Source organism: Berghia stephanieae, chromosome 12 (genome assembly GCF_034508935.2).
Source record: "Berghia stephanieae isolate SIO BIC M18660-M18661 chromosome 12, UCSD_Bste_1.3, whole genome shotgun sequence".
NCBI classification, from domain to species: domain Eukaryota; kingdom Metazoa; phylum Mollusca; class Gastropoda; order Nudibranchia; family Aeolidiidae; genus Berghia; species Berghia stephanieae.
The window spans coordinates 7050689-7076811 of record NC_088371.1 but is presented as its reverse complement, the minus strand read 5'-3'; the positions used below and the strand labels follow the sequence as shown (position 1 = coordinate 7076811).

Genomic DNA, 26123 nt, shown 5'->3' with positions numbered 1-26123 from the left:
ATTTGCGCATTCTTTGAGGATCCTGGTGGGTAGCAAATCTGGGCCAGTTGCTTTATATGGATTTAAACCCTGGAGCCGTTTGGTTATGCCGGTTTGGGGATGATATGGCCAAGATGCTTTTCAAAAAAACTTTTTACTGTTTAACATTTCACAGTATGTTTCTCATATGTACATAAATATCGACCAATTAAACGATTAAAATTATCTTCTCCCCCCCCCCCCCCCCCCCCCCCCCGCCAATAGAGAAAAAAAAAAGAAAAAATTAAGAAAGAAAAAAGTTGATAAGCGCCTAGACAAACCGTCGTTATAAATAATAATAATAATAATAATAATAATGATAATAATAATAATAATAATAATAATAATAATAATAATAATAATAATAATAATAATAATAGATGGTAAACTTATTTGTTCATAAATCGATATTATAAAATGACCCATAACTTGTAGTAAACAAAGAAAGACTGGAATAAACAAACCAAAACTTAATTAAATTAAAACATACTGACGTGAACTTATTTGCATGTCTGCCTAACCCACTTCCTTATGGTCTTATTGTAATGGAAATCTAAAAAAAAATGACGCAAAGTATTGTCCATTACAACAAGTCTATCTAGGCCCACAAGTGGGTTCGGATGTCAGACCTGTATATAATATAAGTACACGCTGATATATATACCAACGTGAACTAAAGAGAGCTTAATAATATACACCGACGTGTACAAAATAAGTGCACGTCGATAAACATTCATGACTTCTTTGTTATCGTATGGCAGACACCTCCATTATTCAGAAAAAGGCACTGTGTAGAGGACTTATCAATAATACTTTTTTCTACTTCCTTTCAGTATGAGTCTTTTAATTTCTTATTTGAGAAGACTACCACCTGCCTCTCCAAAATCTCTTTCTTTGCCTCATTATGTCTTTCTCTTATTCTTATCGTCCTCTGTTGTTGCTTTCCAATGCAACCTGCGTTATTTTTGGAGTGAATGACTTCACAAGGCTAGTAATGACCTTTACCCCAATTTTTTTTCTCTTTTTTATACTTGACGTCTTGGCCAATCATTTTATCGATACACCAGGGTTGCCAGTTTGGCATTTTAAATGTCAGATTCCAAAAATCTGGCATTTTTGAAAACCGTTTGGCATTAGAAAAATCATTTGGCATTTGGCATTTTCATTTGGCATTTCTTTTCTTGTATATTATACTTCAAATGACACCTTTTCTTAATAAAAAAAAATTACCCCAACAGGAAATTTAGTATAATTCAAAAAAAAAAAAAAAAAAAAAAAAAAAAAAAAAGAAAAAAAAAAAGAAAAGAAAACACGCAAGCCACCAGGATATGATAGTAAATTGTCTATCAAAAGTGAGTAGTTTTCTTAGTGGGGGTGGGAGTCAACAGACTTTGGCATTTTTTTGAGTGTTTTGGCATTTTTTGAGTCTTCCCCTGGCATTTTGTTGAAAAATAATCTGGCAACCCTGCGATACACAGCGGAAATGTGTCACATGACTTGTTCTTTCATTATTGTTTGTATGTGTTGTGATATGAGATCTTGACGAAGAAAATAAAGTTAAAAAACAATGAAATATTCTTTCAAGGTAATTTTTTGGTCAACGAATTAATAAATTTCTACATATTTATCTCAGATGAATGGCATTCACATTCTATGTTTCCTCGTGTAATTAATCCACTTCTTTTTTTAGGACCTTACACTGGCAATGCTGCATTCCATAAGTTACGTGGAATGTTCATTCATTCATTTATACCGAGGTTATCGTGGAGGAAAATGATTCTCTACGAACTTGGATAGAGTTTGGCTCAAGTTAACATGTATTGACATTGTAGATGTTGACGACTACCGTTGACTTGACTATTGTGTCATTCAAATACTCTCAAAGTGTACGTTATTGACAGAAATTTAAGTTTTAATAACCAACCTGCTCCAACTCCAACTCCCCCGTACACCGTGACCGTGCCACATGTGGTTTGGGTGTGTGAGTGTATGACGAATGTATGAAAGACGAACTAAGGTTATGTTTGTTGCTGGTGCTATGGAATTATTTCCTTTGATTTAAGGCCAGCAGACTTTCCATCAAAACAGCACTCGGAAAACCCTAAACTTTTCGATTAACCAATTAACCGCTATCTAAATAGACTCAGCTACTAATTCTAATATGACTCACTATAGGATATGTTGTGGGGATCTATATACTATATATATATATATTATTATTTATATTACTATTTCTTCTTCTACTACTACTACTACTACTACTACTACTACTACTACTAACTACTACTACTACCACCACCACTATTACTGTTTACACATATGTTCTTTTCTGCTTTGGCTTCTTAGATAAAGCACAGATTAGTGGTCCGTCTTCGTGATCTGTATTCATTTGGTTGATGTCTATGGAGGTCCTTACCATTAGTTTTCGTGTCAGAATAACCTTGACGCTGTCAGAAATAGTTCCATTTGAAGACTTGTTTGTTGAGTTTGATTTTTATTACGTCTTCCACCTAGTTTTATAAGCTCACTCATACTCTTGTGTGCTTCAGATTTTGTTGTTGTGCAACTATGTGATCTAGTGGTATAACACTCGCTTGGGTCCTGAGTTTGCATAGTTGAGTCCATTGAAAATGCTCTTTACTCTCATTCTCTCACCATACTCGGGTGTAAAATGAGTACCTGGCTGTTAAGTGTTGTCTCTCTCTTTGACTTTGAGCACGTTTAGGATTTATGACACATCCTCAAAGCCGCTCAGACATGTGTGGCTGGTTGTTTACCATCAATAGAATGAATGAAGTTGACTCAATGCCTATTCTTTATTGTTTTTAGACTTTCAGTCTCACAAGATTCAGATCAGACTGTTAACATTTAAGGTTACAATGATTTTCTGTGATGGTACGATTGATCAGGTGTATAAATCTAGTGAGCATTTTATTAAGATACATACCATTGATGGTAATACTGTGTAGTTTGCTTAGTTTAGCACTAAGTTCTATTGCTTACATTTGGATGACTGTCCGATGGGTGTGGTTATGTCCCCTTCCTCTAGATGTCAATTCTCGTCACAATGAATGCTTCCTGCCATATTGAGCTTTATCAAAATTTAGCTTTTATATAGCGCCATATCCACTAAACATGCTCAAAGTGCTTAACAAGGAGTCCCTAGCCAACACTTAACATGTAGGACGAGACACAATGCCTGTTAGGCAATATTACAAAAAAAATCTAGGACAGAGACAACACTGTTAATGGTAAGGTACCCATTTTACATCTGAGATAATGTGGATAAAGAGTCTTTTTCAAGGATTCAACTGGTAATGGACCCCAGACACCCCCTCCGTGACCACAACCAAACGACAAATAGACTGAAGTCAAGAAAGAGCTTCATGATGGAAGAAAGCATCAACCTTGACAATGCAGCTGTCTACAGGCTTTCCACATGGACAGAGTGGAACAATCATGCTAATGAAGCTGTTGAAGATTCAAGAAAAGAACTGCCCTACAGAACTGAGCTCATCAGGAATGAATGGGTAACACTCCACAGAGCATGGGCAAAACTTGGGAGAACAGCTGGAAGCATGAAAAAGTTAGGGGCTGGCTGAGACCAGCTTGTATATATGTGGATATCCGTTGTCAATCTCAATGTCCGAATGCTGGACATCCCCACCAGATGTCCATAATTTCTAAGAAAGTACATATTTGTTTGTTTTTGGTTTTTGTGTTCATTGATCAGGATCTGAACTATATTTTGGTTTTCATTAATATATTTTCAGCATGAATGATCGACGGTTTAATCCTAGCCTGCCATCGTCATGAGGGCATCCACATCTAAAGTTCGTCCTTCGCTGTCGCCGTCACCACAACGTGCACAGCAACCGTCCCAGCCACTGCTGCCTCCACAGCAACCACAAGTATTACAACCGTCCATCAGACATCAGGTCTTACAACCAAAACAAACCCAGCCGCAGCAACAATCAAACAATAACAACGCTAATAATAATAATAACGGTTTGCATCATCATCAGCAACAACAGCAGCATGTTTCACAACGTCAACCACAGCCACCATCAAACCAACATCAGCCTGCCAAATGTCAGCCCGGGTCAACCAATCAACACAGAGCACACATGAAGGATATTGAGGAAAAAAGTTATGAATTTTTACATCATGTTGGGTCAGGTAAAAATTTAACTGCAAAATTTACCCTTCTATTCATTTTGATTCTTAATAACTATATAGGCCTACATTTATTTTTAACTGATCATTTATTGTTAATTAAAAGTAATAAACACCGATGTATGTAGTCCTTGAGAGTCATTGGGCCCATGGTGTCGGAATTTATTTTGGTTTCTCGTGAAACGGACAAGAGCAATTGCTTGCAATCCTTTGGATAGGATGCTATTCTATTGCAAAGTACTTTCTGCCAAATCTAACAGGCTCAGCTACCCTTTCACTGCTTGATGGGCAAGGGGGTCCAAAAAAATCTCGATTGCACCTGGAATTGATCTCAGTTCCTTTGCGTGAGAAGCGAGTGCTCTACCGACTGAGCTATCAGGACCCCCTAAACGCCAATGGATATAGCTTTAAGAAAGGAAAAAATACTAAACACAGAATGTTTTGGGCTCAAAACCTTTCTTCAGCCAACAACTAAAACAAGAAAAAAAGAAAACATCAATAAATCATCATCATCATCATTGCCTTTTTCACCCTGGGTCAGGGTATAGGCCACAGACAAACAGTTTCCATCCTTCTCTATCCTGAGCCAACTTTTTTATCTCATTCCAGGTCTTACCACTTCTCTGTATATCAGCTTCTTTAATTCTTCTCCATGTTCCTCGTGGCCTTCCCCTTGATCTTCTGCCCTGAGGGTTCCAGTCCAATACTTTCTTTGTTATAGTTGAGTCATTCTTTCTAAGCGTGTGTCCAATCCACCTCCATCGTCTTCTTCCTATATCCTCTCCCACTGGTTTCTGCGGTGTTCTTTTCCATTCTTCTTCATTTTTTATTCTATCCATCCATTTTATTCTGAGTAGCTTACGCATGCACCTGTTTACGAAAATCTGTACCCTCCTTATACATGCCTGTGATGCGTTCCAAGTTTCACATCCATACAGTAGGAGTAGGACAGACTTCACGTTTGAGTTGAAAAGTCTTAGCTTTAGTTGAAGGGAGAAACTCTGAGAAACTCTACAAACTCTGTTCAAAGATGTGAATGCAGCCTGTGCCTTTCCTATTCGTGCTTTCACCTCTGCTTCCGTGCCTCCATCCTTGTCAATTATACTTCCGAGATAGCAGAAAGTGTCTATATCTTCGAGTTCCTGATCTTTTACTTTGATCTGCTCCTTTGACGCGTACCTATCCTCAAGACCTTTGACTTTGCAGGGTGAATTCTTAGACCAATTGATTCCGAGAGGCTGTTTATAATTGTGGTTTTTGCTTGCATCTGGTCCTGGGTGTGGGACAAAAGAGCCAGATCATCTGCAAAATCCAGATCATCCAACTGTGTCCAGGGGGTCCACTGTATCCCATTTCTTCTCCCTTTGGAGGTTTCCTTCATTAGCCAATCAATGGCAAGGATGAACAGGAATGGAGAGAGCAAGCATCCCTGCTTGACACCAGTCTTAATTTCAAAGCTGTAGTAAGCTGATCTTCATGTATAACCCTGCAACTTGATCCTTCATACATTTCCTTAATGAGGTTTACTATCTTTTCAGGGAGTCCATAATGTGCCAGAATTTTCCACAATGTTGCTCTGTCAATACTGTCGAAAGCCTTCTCGTAATCTAGAAAGTTGACAATAAGAGGAGAGTTCCATTCTATAGACTGTTCCACTATGACTCGCAGAGAGGCAATCTGGTCGGTGGTTGAACGGTTTTTCCGAAAACCTGCCTGTTCGTCCCGCAGTTTAGCATCTGTTGCATTCTTAATTCTCTCTAAAATAATACGGTTGAAAACCTTTCCTGGGATAGAAAGAAGAGTGATGCCTCGGTAATTATTACAATTACTGAGGTCCCCTTTCTTTGGAAGCTTGATAAGATGTCCTTCCTTCCAATCCTTTGGGAATATCCCGTCATTCCAGATTCTCTCAAATACTGGGTGCAGGGCCTCAGCATTTCTTTCCGCATCAACTTTTAGAGCCTCCGGTGGAATCTGGTCTGGTCCAGCAGCTTTCCCCCTTTTCATCTTGTTAATGGCACCCACAATCTCTGCTATCGATGGTGGATCACAGCTAATTAGTAGCTCATTCCTTGCAGGCAAAATTTCTGGCTGGTTGTCTGGTGGTGGTCTGTTCAGAAGGCAGTTGAAATGTTCCCTCCATCGTACAGATTGAGCCTCTTTTCCAAAAATAGTTTTCCCATCTTTGTCTTTGACTGGTACCTCTGGTTTCCCATATTTTCCAGCAAGTGTCTTGGTAGTTTGATAAAGGATCCTCATGTGTCCTCCAGTCGCTGCTGCTTCTGCTTTCTCTGCAAGTCTGTTCATGAATGCTTCCTTGTCTTTCTTCACAGATCTTTTGACTTCCTTAGCTATGGCTCGATACTGCTCTTGTGCATCCAGTCTTGAAGCCCTTGTTCGGCTTGCATTCACTTGTTCCTTCCTTGTTCTCCTCTTTTCAATAAGGTCCAAGGTGGTTGGACTTATCCATTCTTTATGTTCCGATTTCTTTACCCCAATACCTCGTGGCAAGTTGTTATGTAGACTTCCTTGATCTTTGCCCAATGTGACTCTACATCTATGTCCTCCTCGAGCTCAGTAAGAGGTTGGAATCTATTACTCAATTGTAGTTTGAATTCCTCATTCTTTTTCCCATCAAGTGCATTCACCTCGAATTTTCTTCTTGTATGTGATCTGGCCCCGTGTTTTCTGAGTCGGAGCTTAAGCTTTGCCAATAGCAGGTGGTGGTCTGATCCAACATCTGCCCCTCTCCGTACTGTCACATCTTCCAATGAACGTCTGAATCTACGAGAGATACAAAAATGATCAATCTGATTCTCTGTCATACCATCTGGTGAGACTCAAGTTGCTTTGTGGATCCTCTTATGGGGGAACACTGATCCTCCAATCACCAAACTGTTGAATGCACAGAAATTTGCAAATCTCTCACCATTATCATTCATTTCTCCCATGCCATGACGTCCCATGATACCTTCATAGCCTACGTTATCCTGTCCCACTTTTGCATTAGCATCTCCCATCAATATGTTGATGTCTTTCCTTGGCAACTTGTCAATGACTTGTTGTAGCAGACCATAAAATGTATCTTTGTCCTCATCTGTTGCATCATTTGTTGGGGCATAGATCTGTACAATGTTCATGCTGATCTTCTTACTCCGTGTTGTAAAGGACGCCATGATGATCCTTTCTCCGCATTGTTCCCATCCTCTCAGTGACTTCTGGGCAAACTTGCTTAGAATTATTCCTACTCCCTCTATGAATCCCGTCCCCTCTCCCTGAATATAAAATCTTCTCCCCAGACTTGAGGTGTTTCTGTCCAGATTGTATCCAGTGGGTTTCGCTTACTCCAAGTATATGCAGCCTGTATTTTCTCATCTCAGTCACAACTTGAGAGCTTTTTCCTGCTTCATACATGGTGCGAACGTTCCACGACGCAATTCGAAGCTGCTTGTTTGGCGAAGACGTCATCGGGTCAGCAGAGTCCTTTCGGCTTTGTCTGTTGTCCTTCATAAATTCTGTAATTCCAGAAACTCTTCGGTCGTCCAAGCTAAAAAAAGGATTTGGTTTGTCTGTCTGTGTTTCTGTAACGGTTTGAGTTTAACGGAAAGGGGTGTTAACCCTTTGCCAACCCCCAACCTGGAGGACCAGGTGACTCAAAGATGGGGGAATCACACACCATTAGTCGCCTTTTACGACACGCTGGCTTGGCGTTGGGCTATTCTTGACTCTCTCAGTTGAGGGACCCCGGACACCACACGGAGGATCAATAGATCACTTTAAAAAAAAAACCCAAAGCAGATAGAGGGCAGAGACACATTTGACACCACCTCTCTGCAGGCAATACTATTACGAAAAGGATCTTGGCATGTAAACAAATAGAAATGTTTCCTTGGTTACAAAGCAAGTGCCTAATGGAGCGGAATATTAAACTAAATCCATTCATTCTCTTCTAATCAATGCTTTGTGAAATGGTTGAAAATTATTATTGGGTGTAGAAAGAGTTTCTTTATGGATTATCATAAAGTTTTATTATTAGTATTATTGTTGTTGTTATTATTATTATTATTATTATTATTATTATTATTATTATTATTATTGTTTTTCTTATTATTATTATTATTATTATTATTATTATTATTATTATTATTATTCCTATTACATGTGAATCCTGATAAGGCCAACACCGTCAACCTAGTTAGATAAAGATAAGAAATTTTGGGACAACAAGGGGTGTTGATTTTATGTGGATTGCGCATTATAATGTTTCGGCAAAGGGTACTTCTTTTCTTCTCTTTAAAAAATGTTTAAAAAATTTTGGTCAAATGGTTTGACTCTTGGCTTGTGACTTGCAGGTCTGGGGTTTGAGTCCCATGGTAGGAATGTTCAAGTGTAAACATATTCTTGATTTATTCAAATAGGAGCCTATGGACAAGTTTTCAAAGCCAGAGATCCAAATCGAGACAGTTCATTCGTGGCCATCAAACAGATTCGCATCCGCCGCCAGGGTCGACAGTACGAGGCCGGCATGCCCATGGCAGCTGTCAGGGAAATTGCTTTACTCAAACAGCTGGAGAAGATGGAGCACCCTAACATTGTCAGGTAAGCAAAAGCCACCAACCCTCCCACTTTTTGGCAAAATCATTCCTATTTTTACTCTTACTTTCCACTATTGTCTAAAATTTCCATTTTCAAAAAAACGTGATATTGATAGGAAAGGAGGAGGGGGTGGGGAGGGGTTGTAAAAGAGATATTTTAAACTGCTTTTACTTTTTAATGTTAGTATTTGAGCTCATTATCTTTTTGGGGGATTTTTTGTATGCATATTTTCAAAAACTTATTCATTTTGTCTCTCTGTTGCATTATATGGGCTAGGGTTGGCAACTCTGTATTTTGTTCTATTTTAAAATTGTTATATTAATTTTATGTTCAAGACTCTTTACTGTCCACGGCTGATTTCATTTTAACTATGTTATCCCAAACTAAAATTTCGTTATACAAATAGCAAAAATTAAATTGCAAAGCCACATGTGACTTCCCAAACCATGGATAATAACACTTAATTATCAAAATCGGAAAATAGATTTAAAACGTTATGGGTTTTTAAAGATTTATTTTTTTGATGATTTGTGGAGAAAGATGAATCTTGGTTAGGGAAAGAAAAAGAGATAGGCTTTGTTTACATTGATGGCGCTTTGCACTGAAAAAGGCTAGCAGACCCAATTTTTGCTATTGTAATCTTCAAAGGCTGCTGAGTTTAATGGTAAAAGTTTTTCACTGTTAATAGTTAACTTAAGTTCAAGACAGAGAGAGACTGTTCAAATAGGCCTCATTTTTTTATTTTTTTTAATGATTTGTGAAAGAACATAAATCTTGTCATGGGGAAGAAAAATGGCGCTATGGGTTGAATGAAACAAGCTAGCAGGCCCTATGTGGGATTTTATAATCTTCAAAGGCTGCTGATTTTAATGGTACAAGGTTTTCACCAAAAACTTAAATTCAAGAGAAAGAGAGACTGTTCAAAGAGACCTCATCTTTGATGATCAATGAAGAAACATTCACCTGTTAACAGCAGTAGTTTGGGATACCTAGTTTAACTGCATGCTTAATGTCAATATATCTTCTGTCAGATTGCTGGACGTCCATCATCAGATGATTTCAAACGGAGACATTTGTTTGTCCTTGGTTTTTGAGTTCATTGATCAGGATTTGAACTCATACCTGGAGAGATGTCCACCCCCTGGCCTTGGCCCAGATCGTATTCGGGTGAGAGTTGCCTTGTCAGTTTTTATGTGAGGCTGTGCTCAAAGGTTACCTTCATAACACAAGGTTGCCAATTTTCCGTATATTTACGGAGTTCAGTATGTTATAAGCCCTCAGTATATTTTCCAATCACCTGCTAAACGCAGGGCTGAGAATCTTCCGCCTAATTCGTGATTTATCTCTGCCCATCATCATCACAATTCCACCTTTTCAAAAGAATCACCACGACCAATACATCAAAATCCTTACCACCACAGTTACTACAAACACCACCACATCATCAACCCTACAATCACCACTACAAGAACCACTAAATCATCATTCCTATCACCATTTTAACTACAACCACCACCACATCATCATTCCCACCACCACTACTACTACAACCACCATCATATAATCATCTCTACCACCACTACTACTACAACCACCACCACATCATCACCCCTACCAGGTTGCAGGTATTGTAGTGTGTTTTGTAAAGTAAAAACAAATACTTTCTAGCCTTTGGGGCAAAAATTTATAATTTATCAGCGGTATGATTAATATTGTGGGCCTTTAAAAGCATTTTCAGGAAAGGACAGTTCATTAAATATGTATAAAAGGAGTATATTATATAATGTTTTTGTAACTAACATATTGTATATGTAATTTTTGTATTTCCACTTGAGTTTGCCCGGTGGACTGATACATTTTCCCCCTTTTTGACAAATTGCCATTATCATCACTGATCATCATCCCTACCACCACTACTATTACAACTACCACCACATCGCCATCCATACCACCACTGCTACGAAAACCACCACTACATTGTCATCCATACCACCATTAGTACTACCACCACATCATCATTCCTACCACCACTACTATTAAAACTACCACCACTGCTACAAAAACCACCACCACATCGTCATCCATACCACCACTAGTACTACATCTCCCACCACATCATCATCCCTACCACCACTACTACTACAACTACCACCACGTCGCCATCCATACCACCAATACTACTACAACCACCACCACACCATCATCATCCCTACTACCACTACTACTACAACCACCACCACATCATCATCATCCCTACCACCACCACTACTACAACTACCACCACGTCATCATCCCTTCCACCACTACTACTACAACTACCTCCACATTGTAATCCCTACCACCACCACTACTACAACTACCACCACATCGTCATTCCAACCACCACTTCTACTACAACCACCACCACCACATCATCATCTCTACCAATACAATACATCATCATCATCATCATCCCTACCACAATTACTACTACAACTACCACCACATCGTTATCCCTACCACCACTAAATAACAATGTGAAATTGAATGTAAGCTTCGATTTTAATATAAGAAAACAAATAAAATGGATGTTTCAGGTTTTCCCTTTATCAACTAAACAGGATGAATGAAACAACGCAGACGAATTGAACCTTACATGCAATTTCACATTATATATTTCTTTTTAGCTTCGAGCAGCACCATTTACACTACCACCACCACTACTACAACTACCACCACATCATCATCCCTCCCACCACCACTACTACAACTACCATCATATCGGCATCCCTACCACCACTACTACTACAACCACCACCACATGATCATCCCTACAACCACCACCACATCAATCCTACCACAACTACTACAACCGCCACCACATCATCATCCCCAGAACCTCAACTACTACAACCAGCACATCATCATCCCTACCACCACCATTACTACAACCACATTATGTTGTAATTATACTTTCACCTTTTGAAATTCCTATGAGTGGTGTCAGGAATTGCTGCGAGACACATTATTTTGGATTGCATCTCAGTAAATTTTAATGAAGTTCAAATCTATAGGTTATCGTCGTATGGATGGGTCTTGATCTACGCGCCGAAAAATTTCCTCCTTTTTTGTAACTAGTGATTCTCACCCCTGTAAACGGAAAAAAGTAAGCACATAATGTCTTTTTACTGGAGTTCAGCACCCAGAAAGGGGTCAGTCAATGTGTTTTCATAAAAGTTCAGTACAATTTTTGCATCCTGAATTGGCAACCCTGATAACATTTGCCACAAAAACACCATAATATTGTCATTTCAAAAAAGATTTGGACAAAAATAGTTGTCCGTTTAATAGATAAATAATAACTCAGTCCCAATCAATCTTATTTATATTCTTATTTCTTTAAGTGATGGTTCGTTTATGTATGGTGGGACTATTGTATTCTGGGGTTGATGCTTACAAGTTTTTTATTTGACTTTGGCAGATTTGCTTTTCTTTTACTCTCCCCTCTCTCTTCTTTCAAAGCCCTTTAAGGGCATTTCACAGACTTCTGTTTTATGTTTCAGTGATGATAATCTTCTGCAGGTTTCTGGGATTTGAGTTTTTCTCGGAAATTTTCCATTGATATTGCCATGTCAAGCATTTAGTGTTTTGGTGCCTATTATTATTATTATTAGTATTGTTATTATTATTAGTATAATTATTATTACTATTAATATTAATATATATTATTATTATTATTATTATTATTATTATTATTATTATTATTATTATTATTATTATTATTATCATAATTATTATTACTATTATTAAGTAAAAGCTCAGGCTGCTAAATGGTACATTCACACACTTTGCCTTGTGTTGTAAAGTTTCATCTTTTCTTCTAGGCATCCCGTCCATGTTTAGATGTTTCTTTACAGTTTCTCGTTTCTTCCCCAGGACTTAATGATTCAGATGGTGAACGGCATCGACTTCCTCCACAGTAATCGAATCGTCCATCGAGACTTGAAGCCACAGAACATTCTGGTGACGCGGGATGGAATACTCAAACTGGCAGACTTTGGTCTGGCTCGCATTTACGCCTCAGACATGGTGCTCACCACAGTGGTACGTATTAGTACTTTAAATTAAAATTGAGCTTTTATACAGGACAATGTCCACTAAACGTGCTCAAAACTCTTTACAAGGTTTTCCTGGCCAACAGCAACACTTACCACTGTTTGGCGAATTACAATTTTTTCAGACAAGAGACAACACTGTTAACGACTAGGTACTCATTTTACATACGAGTACGGTGAGAGAATGTGACTAAAGAGCCTTCTCCAAGGACTCAGCTATGCCCTGACCGAGGCTTGAACCCAGGACATTCCGATCCGAAAGCGAGTGTCGTACCACTAGGCCACATAGCGGACAAGTGTCCTGATAAAATCGGGACTGTCCTAATTTGGCAATCTGGAGAAACATTTTTCTGAATTGGACTTTATATATATGGAATTGACCCTTGCATGTCCCAGGACCTATTAAAATGGTTTTTGTTTGTTTTGACTATATAATGGTTTATGAACATTTGAGTGTTTTCCTCTTTGTGGGATCTGGTCCTTGAGTCTGGATGAGACTTTTAGGTGATCTCAAACTAAGTACACTGATCCTATGCTCTTGGAATCCTTACATCTGTTCCCTATTTGAACCAATCATCTTTGTCTGGCTTTTAGTTGTAAGTCTAGAATTTTTTTACCCTCTCGTTTTCTTCCTTTTTACCCAGTGCTGAAATGACCTAAATGTGTCGTAAGCACTGTAAACCCCTTAAAAATAAAACAAGATTCGAGCACCCTTGTTTGTGTTGTTGTTGTTGTATTTTGTTTTGTTTTTTCCATTTGGTATAAGTTTCCTTTCTGTCGTGAAATGTCTTTCTTTGCCAAAGGGCTGTAAAAATATTGATATAAGTAAGAGTTTCTTTCTTTCTCATACCGGAATCCTCGTATTGTCCCCATCCAGGTTGTGACCCTCTACTACCGAGCCCCAGAAGTCCTCCTCACCGGCCACTACGCCACAGCTGTGGACATGTGGAGTGTAGGTTGTATCTTTGCCGAGCTCTTCATAAGACGACCGCTCTTCAAGGGAAACTCAGAAGGGGACCAGTTAAAAAAGATTTTTGAGTAAGTTTCCCTCTAAGACAGTCTGGAGTATTTCTGGCCCTGCGGAATTATGCAATAATAAAAAATGTTAAATTATGCAAATATACTGTTGCATACCTGCCTACTTTTACGATTTGATTTCACAGCAATTTGATCACAGTGTTAGAAATATCTTTTGTTTTCTTTTAAGTTACTGCAGTTTTACAGGAAGAAGAAAAATTTTTTCTTAAAGTTATAAAGGCTACAGCTCAGTTTATGCCTGCGATAGTCAAATCAATCGCTAACCCATAATGGTGGACAACAAAATTTATTTAATGTATAAATGGTTGTATATATAGCTTTTTTTTTTTTTGGTTTAATATTACTGAAATGTTGCCATTTATTACTGATGGATTTTGAGTTGGTTACTGATTTGGAATTTTTCAAGTAGGCAGGTAAAGTGTTGTCCTCTGAAAAATCGCTTATTTGAAAGTTTGGACAGAAAGCTTGTTCTTCAAATCTTGTTCGATTTATAAAGTGATCCTTATCGTCTCAAAAGGGGGTCTCAATAACTCAGTTGGTAGAGCACTCGTTTCACATGCAAAGGGACCAAGATCGGTCCCAGGTGTGGTCAAGATTTTTTTTTTTGACCTCCCCTGTCCACCCAGCTGTGATTGGGTAGCTGGGTCTCTTAGATCTGGTGGAAAGTATCTTGCAATACTCTAGTGTCCTATCCAAAGGGTAGCAAGCAATTGCTATTGTCTGTTTATGCTATAGAGACTGGGATCAACTACGGCTCCATGAGCCAAATGGCTCTGAAGGATTACTTATCTTCTTAAAAACGTAATGAAACGTTCCAGGTTTGAGGGGATTTGACAAGACCAGGGTCGTTTTAATTAATTTATATTGTGCGACTGTGAGGTCTTGTGGTGTGACACATGCTTTCAGATCCTGGGTTCGAGACTGACTCTGTGCATAATCAAGTCCTTGGAAAAGGTTCTTTACTCACATTATCTCATCGTACTCGGGTGTAAATGAGTACCTGTGGCTGTTAACATAATTGTCTCTGTTGCAATATCAGCTAACAGGCATCATGTCACGTCCTATGTGTTTAGTGTTGCTGTTCGACCAGGGACGGTTTGAAAAGTGCTTTGAGTATGTTTAAAATAAACCGATTACCGAGATGTATTTTTCAACTTCATGTGAATGGTGAGAATCAAAAGGATTACGTTGTGTTTTGGTTTTATCGCAGTTTTATTTTCTTATTTATTTATTTTGATGTATTATTCCCTAAATATAACTGTTAGATTATCAAAGGTAATTTATCACTTTGAAGTCGCTACAGTATAACAGTCGTCTGACAAACCATCACTCATAAAAAAATCGTGTCCACCAAGGTCATTGTCAGACACAGACTGGCTATGGTTAAGACACACCGGGTTTGGTCCCCAAGATCGCATAACTGGTGTCACACAACTGGTATCCATACATCAGTTGAGAGGGAGTTTTAAAAAATGTGGGAGATTACAGTTGTACTAACTCAAAGTTTTAAATGTGGCAGAAATGTATTTGGAGCATTTTGATGATTATTTTTCTGTCCTCTATCTGGAGTTTAAGTGATTTATTAATTTTTAAATTTTTTTTTGGTTTTTTTTTTTTTAATAGGTTGAAGAAGAGTTTTGAGCCCGAAACAATTTGTTCTTTTTTGAAGCTGTTATATTATTTCTGTTCATTACTTTTTTGGCTCTTTTTTATTTATTTTTTAATTTTTTCATTATGTCATCGGTTTGCCCAGGTGGCATTTAAAAAAAAAAAAGACATGTTGACCATTGGTCTTTTTCAGTGTGATAGGATTACCGGATCTGTCTCAGTGGCCAGAGAGTGCTGCCCTCTTGTGGGCATCTTTCCGTCACAGCCTGCCCCCTCCAATCGACCACTTTGTCCCCGGTTTGGACATCCAAGCCAAAGATTTATTAGAGGTAGGACACTGAACAATTATGTAAAAGGCTTTCTGTCAATTTTAGTGTGCATGTTGGTGTCTGACAATTCTAGTGACTGTACAATATCAAGCACAGGTCAATGCTAGAACAAAATTAACGTCATTCAGCTTTTTGCTCTTGCTTTTAGCCAGCCGTTTTTGTGAGTAGTTCTCACTAGAATATTTGTCACCAATAGCTGAAATTGTCAAAAGTTGTTATGCTTTTTTTAATGATGATAGAAAAATTTGGTTGGAAGTGGTTGATATTGTTATTGTTGTTATTATTATTATTATTGTTGTTGTTGTTTTTGTTGATGATGATTTGATTTGTTCAGAGAAATAGTATGGTTATTGGCCAAGAAAGACCTAGATAATAAACTCTTGAACTTGTCTGGTTACACCTTCAATCTCATTCCAGCCTGCTTTTACGGATTATCCATAATTGTTACGGGAATTTGATGAAAATTACGGACTTGCGGAAATAGAAGAAATATTACAGATTTTGATTTCACAATTTGGTCGCAGTGTTAGAGAAAGTAGTTTTTCTTAATGAGAACAAAAATATCACGAAAGTTAAAAAGGCTAATGCTCAGTTCACACTCATAATAGTGAAGTCGATCGCTAACTGTAATGGTGGTCGCAACTGCAAAGTTTATGTTGCATAGAAAAGTTTGTATGTAGCATTTTTTCTCTGGTTTAGTATAATATATCGGATATTTTATCATTTATTACTTACTGATATTTTGTGTTGGTTACTGATTTTGAAATTTTCAGGGAGGTGGGTTAGAATCGAAAGAATGTTTCTGGAATATCATTATACCAACAGATTTTATTTTTAAACTAAAGACAGCTCTTCAGGTGTCGAGCAGCGCAACGGGCGCGATCTATATTCAGGTTTTCATCCAGCGAGTCGTCGATCACATATTTGTTGCTGCTCAACGATTGGATATTTCTTATTTGATGTAAACACTGCTTTGTTTATGAATGTTGTAAACATTTCTATGGGGCAAGCTAAACAAAATGACCTGTTATGATGTTGGATGTTTTGGAAAACTGATCACTTTTTTATTATGTAGGTCATTTTGAGTACATTTTGCAATGTGACCAATGACTCGAGAACATGTAAAAAAAAATATTTTTAAAGATCATCCCCAATGAACGTCTTTTGAGAAGTACTGATGCGCTTTGTGTTGTTTTGTTTTGTTTTTTCTTTTATTAATGAATAAATTGCTTTTGGTCAATTATTTGAAATTCTTCAGTACTCCATTTGTCTTTGTTCAAATATTCACATCTATTCATAGGTTGGTCTGTCATACAAGCTATGCCACATGGTGTAAAAATTCTTGTTTCTTAAAAAGATTAGAACATTTGTATAGTGTAACATCTACTAATCATGCTCAAAGCGCTTCTCAAGGGGTCCCTACCCAACAGGCACACTTCACATGTAGGACGAGACATGACGCCTGTTAGGCGATGATACAATTTTTACAGACAGAGATAGCGCTGTTAACAGCTAGGTACTTATTTTACACCTGAGTATGGTGAGAGATTGTGAGTAAGGAGTCATAGTCTTTCCCAAGGACTCGATTATGCGCCACTCAAAGTGTGCCTCAAACCATGGAGCTTCCAATCCAAAGGCGAGAGCCATACCACGAGACCACATAATTAAGGCAAATGCAAAAGCTGTAAAATGTCGGATTTCTCACAATGTCACTGCAATCTTTTTACTATTTCATCATTAATTTTTTATTTTCTGCTTTGCTGTGGAATCATATTGACTTGAAACAGTGTAGGTGCGTTTGTGAATAATATTCGGACAGTTTCATAGGCTGTGACTTACAGGTCTGCAAATGTACAGATCAATCTTTTCATGGTCGATTAGAGACACAGTAAGGGCTATTTCAGTACACTAATGTTGGAAAAAAAATCCTTTAAAATTTATTTATTTATAGAAGATCAAGGGGAAGGTCACGCAGAACACGGAGAAGAATTAAAGAAGCTGATATACAGAGAAGTGATAAGACATGGAACGAGATAAAAAAGTTAGCTCAGGATAGAGAAGGATTGGAACTGTTTGTCTGTGGCCTTTACCCTGACCCAGGGTGAAAAAAGCAATGATGATGATGATTATTTTTTTATATTTTTTTATTTGGGGTGTTCATTTTTGGGAGAAAAAAACAGTGTTTTATCAAACCATCACATCCTGTCCTTTTGTTCTTTGTCCACCCCAGAAATTCCTCATCTTCCAGCCGGAAAGACGAATCACCGCCAAGCATGCCCTTCATCATCCCTATTTCAGAGATGACCTTGACAGCATCAGAACGTCCAGCTCCCTGTCTACCTCAGAAAACGACTCCTTGTCGGACAGTCGGTCCGACACGCCGGTCAGCAAGTGATTGGTTGGTCATCATTCCTTCCGAAACTCCATTTCCTCCTGATTGTTTTGTTTTTTTGTTGTTTTTTTGCATACTCAAACCTGCCAATTACTACGATTTAATTTTGTAGAATTACGAAATTTTTGCTTTAATTTCATAATTTCAGAACTTCATAAGCATCTTTAAATCATTAAAACTTATTGAAAATGAAAGTTAAAAGCCAGATTGCACAGTTTTAAGGATTTTAAAGTGTTAAATCATCATCATATTGGTAAATTGTTGATCTATAAAGTAAAGTGTTTAGAAGCAACAACCAAAGATCTGATTTCAACATCACTAAGAATCATGCAATTACCTCAGCACATTGACACACACGATGACATTCAAAAGCTAAGAACACTTGCACTGGACAGAGATTTATGGAAACAAACTACTAACTGGATACTCTAAGTAACACACACATTTACGGCAAGCGTCTACAGAGACAGCACAGCCATATTCATTCATAAAGTAAACTTTATCGACTTCTATTTTTATCTCCTAAAACTACGAATTGTTGGCAGGTCTGCATACCGTACCTATTTTTAAATAAAATTATTTTGTTTTGTTTTTTATTTCCAAGGGAGTAGATGAGTATTGCAGTATAATGTGACAGACATACTCTCTCTCTCTCTCTCTCTACCTTTATGTGTGTGTGTAAATGTTGGTGTGATTGTGGGTGTATGTAAGAGAGAGAGAGAGAGTAAAATAATGGATGTTTAAGTTTGAGAGAGAGAGGTATAAATCGAGTCTTTGTTAAAATTAGAATAATGAATATTATTATTTTGTTTTCACTCTGATGTAGGGAGTGTCCATTATTACATTATTAATCTCTACCTTTTATTTTAAAATATTTTTTTTGGCTTTGTTTTTCCAATAATGGCATTGTTATGTTGATATTTAGATGGTTTTAGTGATATATAAAAAATGTGACCTGAATCGGAGGACTTTTTCTCTGTAGAGATAGAGAGAGAGGAGGAAATCTCATACTATTTCGATTCATTTCAATTCCATCCTTTTAACTCTCTCACTGAACCCTGAGCCCTATTAGTCTTAGATGAAGATCTGACTGGGTGCCGTCCTTGATCTCCCATAGTGGGCAGGGAGGTTACTTACCATGTCTTCTATTCCCCTATATGTTTTTTTCCAACTTGCTTTCTGTCTTTCTCTTGGAATGAGATTACTTGATTTTGTCCTTTCACTGGGCGGAGTCCTTAATTCTCTGGAGTTCACCATGATTGAAGATTGGACAATCTGGGTGGGGTTCCTGACCTCCCATTGTGGGCAGGGAGGTACTTACTGTGTCTTCTATCCCCCCTCTATCTGTTTTCCAACTTGCTTTCTGTCTTTGTCCTGGCTGAGAGGGAAATAGTCAAATCCATAGTTGGTTTTTGGAGATGATATTTTTTTCCTTGTAAGTAATCTCTCTGTTATGCACTGTATTATGTTTTGTTTACGTTATATATGATTTGTAAACATTTGAGTGTGTTCCTCTAAGTAGGGACCTGTGCCTAACGTCTGGATGAGACATTTAGTGATCTCAAACTAAGTTCACTGATATTGTGCTCTTGGAATCTACATCTGTTCCCTATTTGAACCATTTTCCTTTATCTTTTATTTTCTTAAGTAACTTTACTTATAATTTTGGAATTTTTTCACTATCCCATATTCTTTTTACTGGTGCTGAAATTACCTAAATGTGTTGCAAGCGCTGTAAGATCCTCAAAAACACAAACAAACAAACAACCGTAGCCCTCTAAGATAAAGGTCTGAAAAAAATTTATATGAAACAGTGCCAGACGGAGCAGAAAGTAAAATACAAGAGGAAAAATCAGTCTATCTTTTCGACTGAGGGTCAAACCTCAGACCTCCTGGTTACCTGTCAGACGTGCTACCATTACACGACAGAGTTAGTTGGGAGAATTTTATGCCTAAATATTCTTCACAATGGTACCAGTGCAGTGCCACCTCCTTAATTTATCCAAACCCCCTACCTCCATGCTATGGATGGTGTCCTTTGACTTCCCGTAGTGGGCAGGAGGTCACTTCTGTGTCTTCTATCCCCCTATGTCTGTTTTCCTAGTTGCTTTTTGTCTTGGAACGGTATTACTTAGCTTTGTCCCAGTCCTGGTTGGGGTTCCTTGACTGGGAAGGAAACAGTCAAATGTATAGTATAGTTTTGGGAGATGATATTTTTTCCCTTGTAAATATCTCTGTTATGTATTGTTAGTTATGTATTCTGTAAATATTTGAGTGTATTCCATCTTAGTGGGATCTTGTGTTGGTTTCTGGATGAGACTTTAAGAATATCTTTCAGCCTATCTTTACATCTGTCATTATCTACCTATGCCCAGCCCCCCTCGCCTCCTATCTAATGTTCACTAATGACCTCACAAACCCATACTGCAAAGCCGTGCCCTCTTTTGTCTTTAATAGGATGGTGACACACTACTGTAGCATTAACCCCGCCCATTCTTGATTCTTCAACCTGTCATGATTTCGCCGAGGATGAAATTTAATCATGAGATTTTGTTTGTTTTATTTTTTTTATTTGCCACCTTTTGAGGTCAAAAATTTGTTGCAATTAACAGAAGCATGTTGCAATTAACCAGTGGCTTTTATATAGAATTAATTCAGTTTCTTGGGAAATGTTGCATTGAATGACATAATCAGTTGGATGGTGAAAAGGTTTGAACTGAGATACTGCCAAGTTTAGTTAGAAGGTCAATTTTTATCCAAAATGAGTTCCTGTCATAAATGATTAAATCAACCCGTTTTGTACATGTTCGGGAATTATCAAAGCTTAATTACACTTCTAAATATTTTTTACAGCTAGTCAAGTTGAAAATGTGTGACATTTGAGAATAGTTGCTGGATACCTTTCCCATACATCTGACCATAACTTCATGAAAAATCACCCGATTTACTTCAAATAAAGTTTAAAATGCTCTGGTGAGCATATTCTTTCAGAAAATGGGAAAAAAAATGCAAATCCAAAATTTTCACCTTCCGACTGATTCTGTCATGCACTGCCACAAATGTTGCGATTGACCAAAAGTTGCGATTATCCAGAGTGGACTGTATTCATTCTTGTTCATTACTGTTTCCAGTCCACATCTTCGGACAATTTAGTATCACTTTGTCTAGGGCTATGATAGTAGGATTGTTTCGGGATTTAGACGGGTGACTTCCTCTTACTTTAGGCATTAATGACTCCACAGGCATTTTGGCTACCAGTCGTGTATTTTCCTCTCATTGACTCCACAGGCATTTTGGCTACCAGTCGTGTATTTTCCTCTCATTTACATCATGTGTATCTATATTATATCATTACATACAGTCCCTGTCTGTAAGACAAATGTTATTATGAGATGCTTTATTGTTGTTATTATGATGATGATTATTTTTTTTTTAATTAATATTATTATGGTCATCCTCATCATCATTCTTCTTCTTCTTCTTCTTCTTCTTCTTCTTATTATTATTATTATTATTATTATTATTATTATTATTATTATTATTATTATTATTATTATTATTACTATTAATGATAACAACCGCGTTATTCTTGTTATTTTCATCACTTCATGTCATAATATTTCCAATATTTCTTGGTGCATCACCAAAGTATTAATCAACGTTAGTGCTCTGGGTGGAATTCCCTTTAGGGCAGAGACGTTCACTCACCACCCCATCCCTCCCTGATGGATTCTTCCTCAGTCCAGTCGTGTTACAGGGTGGGGTTCCTGACCTCCCATAGTGGGCAGGGAGGCACTTACTGCGTCTTCTATCCCCCTATATCTGTTTTCCAACATGCTTTCTGTCTTTGTCTTGGAGTGAGATTACTTGGTTTTGTCCTGGCCCTGGCTGAATACCCTGGCTGAGAGGGAAACAGTCAAATGTATAGTTATTGTTTTGGGAGATGATATTTTTTTCCTTGTAAATCATCTCTCTGTTATTTATTATTATATTTCTTGTTTTGAATTTATAGTGTAAGAATTTGAGTGTGTTCCTCTTAGTAGGGACCTGTGCTCGTGTCTAGATGAGACTTTTATGTGATCTCAATCTAAGTACATCGATTGTGTGCTCTTGGAATCTACACCAATTCCTTATTTGTACCATTCCCCTTTGTCTTACCTTTTCTTGGGTGCTTTAATTGTAATTCTAGAATTTTTAACTATCCCATATTCTCCCTTTTTACTCACTGCGTGGCATTTCCCCCTCTGAGCGGTATTTCAGTGCTAGGTCAACCTGACCCCATTAGTGGGGTCAGCCCATGGGTGGAACAGGTAGCGGTCCTTAGGAATCTGTAATGCCGCTGATGGTAATTAATTGTTGCAATATTTCATGGTATTGCTCAGTTGCTAACACAAATATGAAAATTGTTCCCTTACCACAAGCAAAGCAAAGGTTTCTTTCATCATATGCCATGGTTTATAATAATGTATCCTCTTAAGGCTGCTCATAAGAGAGGTGTCAATTTAGTGGTTTTTGAGCTATCAATGAAATTAATTTGTTGTAATTTGCATATCAATATTTTAATTCCCAGCGGCAGAAAATGATTGAAACAAGCATCAATATAAAGTAAAAATGATGATCTTGACACATGCCAAGTTTTGTTGTCCGGGCAGTAAAACCTTAAAAGATATGAATTTTTTAGTGTAAATTTCTTATTTGGCATGACTTGGTGAGATCCTTATTTTCTCTCCCATAGTATTCCATGCCATGAATTATGTCCAAATATCAGTTTAGGAATAAAATATAAACCATTAGACGAAAATAATACTAATATTAATTTTTAAGCATTTAACTGATTTAAATATTATGAGTTTTGGGCACATTTGAAAGCCAACTTTTTAATGGCTTGATAACTTTTTTTCTATACTTAAATCCCTTACGATTCAAGTCAAAATTAATTTTTTTTTATGACTGTTAGGCATTATAGTTTGAAGATGTATACGGTACTGCTTTTGTGGGTTGTCTGAGGAAATGCCGACTTTATAGTGTCATTCTAGGTGTCAATGTTTAGGGTATTCTTGCATGTTGTAACATAATGTAAGTTCAAGTTCTCCTTTTGTGCACAAGTGAATGTGTTAACTTTTTATAGACTGAAGCGTCCAGATATATATGGCAGTGATTTCCCAAAAATTAAATGATCTTGCTGTGGTATGCCTGTGGCGTTGTACTGATTTGACTCTGGTTGTTATTCAATTGTTTTATCTCTAAATTTGACTGACTGGAGTTCAATGGTATATCAGATGACTTTATAAGACAATGACTAAATGTGTTTTCTTGGAGGAAAGGAGATGATTCTATATAACCTGTATGGATAGTGTGTTCGTTTTGAATGTAGTTGGTCAATAAGGAGAAAAAGGTTATTACTTGGAATAAACTATATGCCCTCATAATTTTGAATCCTCTTTTGTCCACATACTATGTCCGTCTGTTTGAGCAAATCATTTAATTTAACAGTACCAGTGCTTAGTGTTAGTTGTAATTGATGATTGATACTGCAATATTTGTAGCATGTCCAGTAACCTTGTTGGGTGATTGATTTTTTTCTTGTAAAGAAGTCATACTTTATAGGCAGATTGATAGTAAACTGAGATATTGAAATCATACACAATATTAGTTTTTAGTCTTTACTGGTCAATAAAATATTATCTTTATGAGTTATTTTACCACATAAAGACATAAATCATATCAGTTTACTGTTATGATCAACACAACTGTTTGAGAGGATCTAGGAACGGAATTGGTAAAAAAACAATACACAGAACTTACAAAACCATGAATAAATCAAGAAAATCAACTGCCAATATGATAATATTGCACAGGAACATAGATGCATATATGTACTTTTGATATTTATCAAAATTCTTGAGATACTGCCGCTGAGTTTTGAATAACAAATTTTTTATTTAAGTGCACCATAATTTACAAGCACTTAAAATTAGATCAACAATTTGTGATATTCAAAGAAAACTATTAACCGCAAGAATGTCAAATCTTCACTGATGTTTAGAAAGACAACTGATTTTTCAAATCAAAATAATAAAGTGAAAGAGTCTGTTATTGTTTTCCCGCTATACAGACATATTATAAGACCATAAATATCCATAATTGCCCCCATTGGACACGGCACTGCCTGATACCAGTTGAACTCCAATGACCTCATGCAGGTAGCGAGCAGGGAGGGTTATTGGTCCCTTGGGAGTTCCAACTGAAATAGCGCTGATTCCACGCAGTGTACTGGCGCTGATATGACCTAAATGTGTTGCAAGCGCCGTAAAGCCCTTAAAAACAAAAACAAACAGTCTTGTTAATTTCTCTATGTTTTTGGTGGCTGGGTGGGGTTCCTGGCCTCCCATAGTGGGCAGGAAGGTCATTTACTGTGTCTTCTTAACCCCTATATCTGTTTTCCAACTTGCTTTCTGTCTTTGTCTTGGAATGAGATTACTTGGTTTTGTCCTGGCCCTGGTCGGAGTCCTGGCTGGGAAGGAAACAGTCAAATGCATAGTTATTGTTTTGGGAGATGATATTTTTTTCCTTGTAAATCATCTCTCTGTTATGCATTGTATTATGTTTAGTTTGCATATTATATTGTATGATTTGTAAACATTTGAGTGTGTTCCTCTTAGTTCGGGCCTGTGCTTGTATCTGGATGAGACTTTTAGGTGATCTCAAACTAAGTACATTGGTGGTATGATCTTGGAATCTACATCTGATCCCTATTTGTTCTCAGTTCCCCTTTATCTTACTTTTTCTTGGGTGCTTTAATTGTAATTCTAGAACTTTTTACTATCCCATTTTCTTCCTTTTTACTGGCGCTGATATGACCTTAATGTGTTGCAAGCGCCGTAAAACCCTTAAAAACAAAACAAAACAGCTTTCTGTCTGTGTCGTAGAATGAGATTACTTGGTTTTGTCCTTTCCCCCCTGGGTGGGGTTCCTTACCTCCCATAGTGGGCAGGGAGGCACGTACTATGTCACCCATCTCTCTATATCTATTTTCCAACTTGTTGCTTTTTGTCTTTTGTCTTGGAATGAGATTGTTTGGCTTTGTCCTGGCCCTGATCAGAGTCTTTGGCTGAGAGGGAAACAGTCAAATGTATTGTTACAGTTTTTGGAGATGATATTTTCTCCCTTGTATATCATCTCTGTTTTATATTGTTATATTTGTTAGTTTTGAATTGATAGTGAAAGCATTTGAGTGTATTCCTCTTAGTGGGATCTTGTGCTCGTATCTGGATGAGACTTGTAGATGATCTCAAAGTACGTTTTTTTTTTTTTTGATGGTATGCTCTTGGAATCTACACTTATTCCCATTTCTTCCTTTTAACCGGCGCTGATATAACCTAAATGTGTTGCAAGCGCTGTAAAACCTTTAAAAACAAACAAACCACTAAAGACAAAAATATACAAACATTACCTCAACATTGGGGGGGGGGGGGGGGGGGGTGATAACAAGAGGGGTTAAAATCAACCATTTTTGATGACGTATTGTGTTAACGCTCCATGGTTTATTATTGGCCCTACTATATGACCTGAACGTGTTGTTGGGAGCATCCAGCATCCTTATCAAAACAAAATCGATTCGCGATTGTGTCATTGTTATACTTGCCTGTAACTTTTTTTTGTTACTGCCAATTCTATTATTATTATTATTATTATTATTATTATTATTATTATTATTATTATTATTATTATTATTAGCGTTATTATTATTATTATTATTATTGTTATTATAATTAGCATTATAAGCATTATAAATTACTACCGAATTTATATTGTTGTTGTTGTTATGAGATCTGAATAAAGCGAAATTTCCATTTATTGTTTTGTATAAAA

General features: G+C 37.3%; 1 protein-coding gene across 1 annotated transcript; it reads left to right on the top strand.

The window, feature by feature from the left end:
- Window positions 1-1492: 1492 nt before the first annotated feature.
- On the top strand, window positions 1493-26123 carry LOC144958265 (cyclin-dependent kinase 4-like). Its single transcript, XM_078890114.1, has 8 exons — window positions 1493-1603; window positions 3792-4197; window positions 8613-8793; window positions 9822-9957; window positions 12706-12873; window positions 13762-13922; window positions 15724-15859; window positions 18090-26123. Exons 2-8 carry the CDS (start codon window positions 3831-3833, stop codon window positions 18252-18254), a joined length of 1314 nt encoding a protein of 437 aa, XP_078746240.1. The 5' UTR covers window positions 1493-1603; window positions 3792-3830; the 3' UTR covers window positions 18255-26123.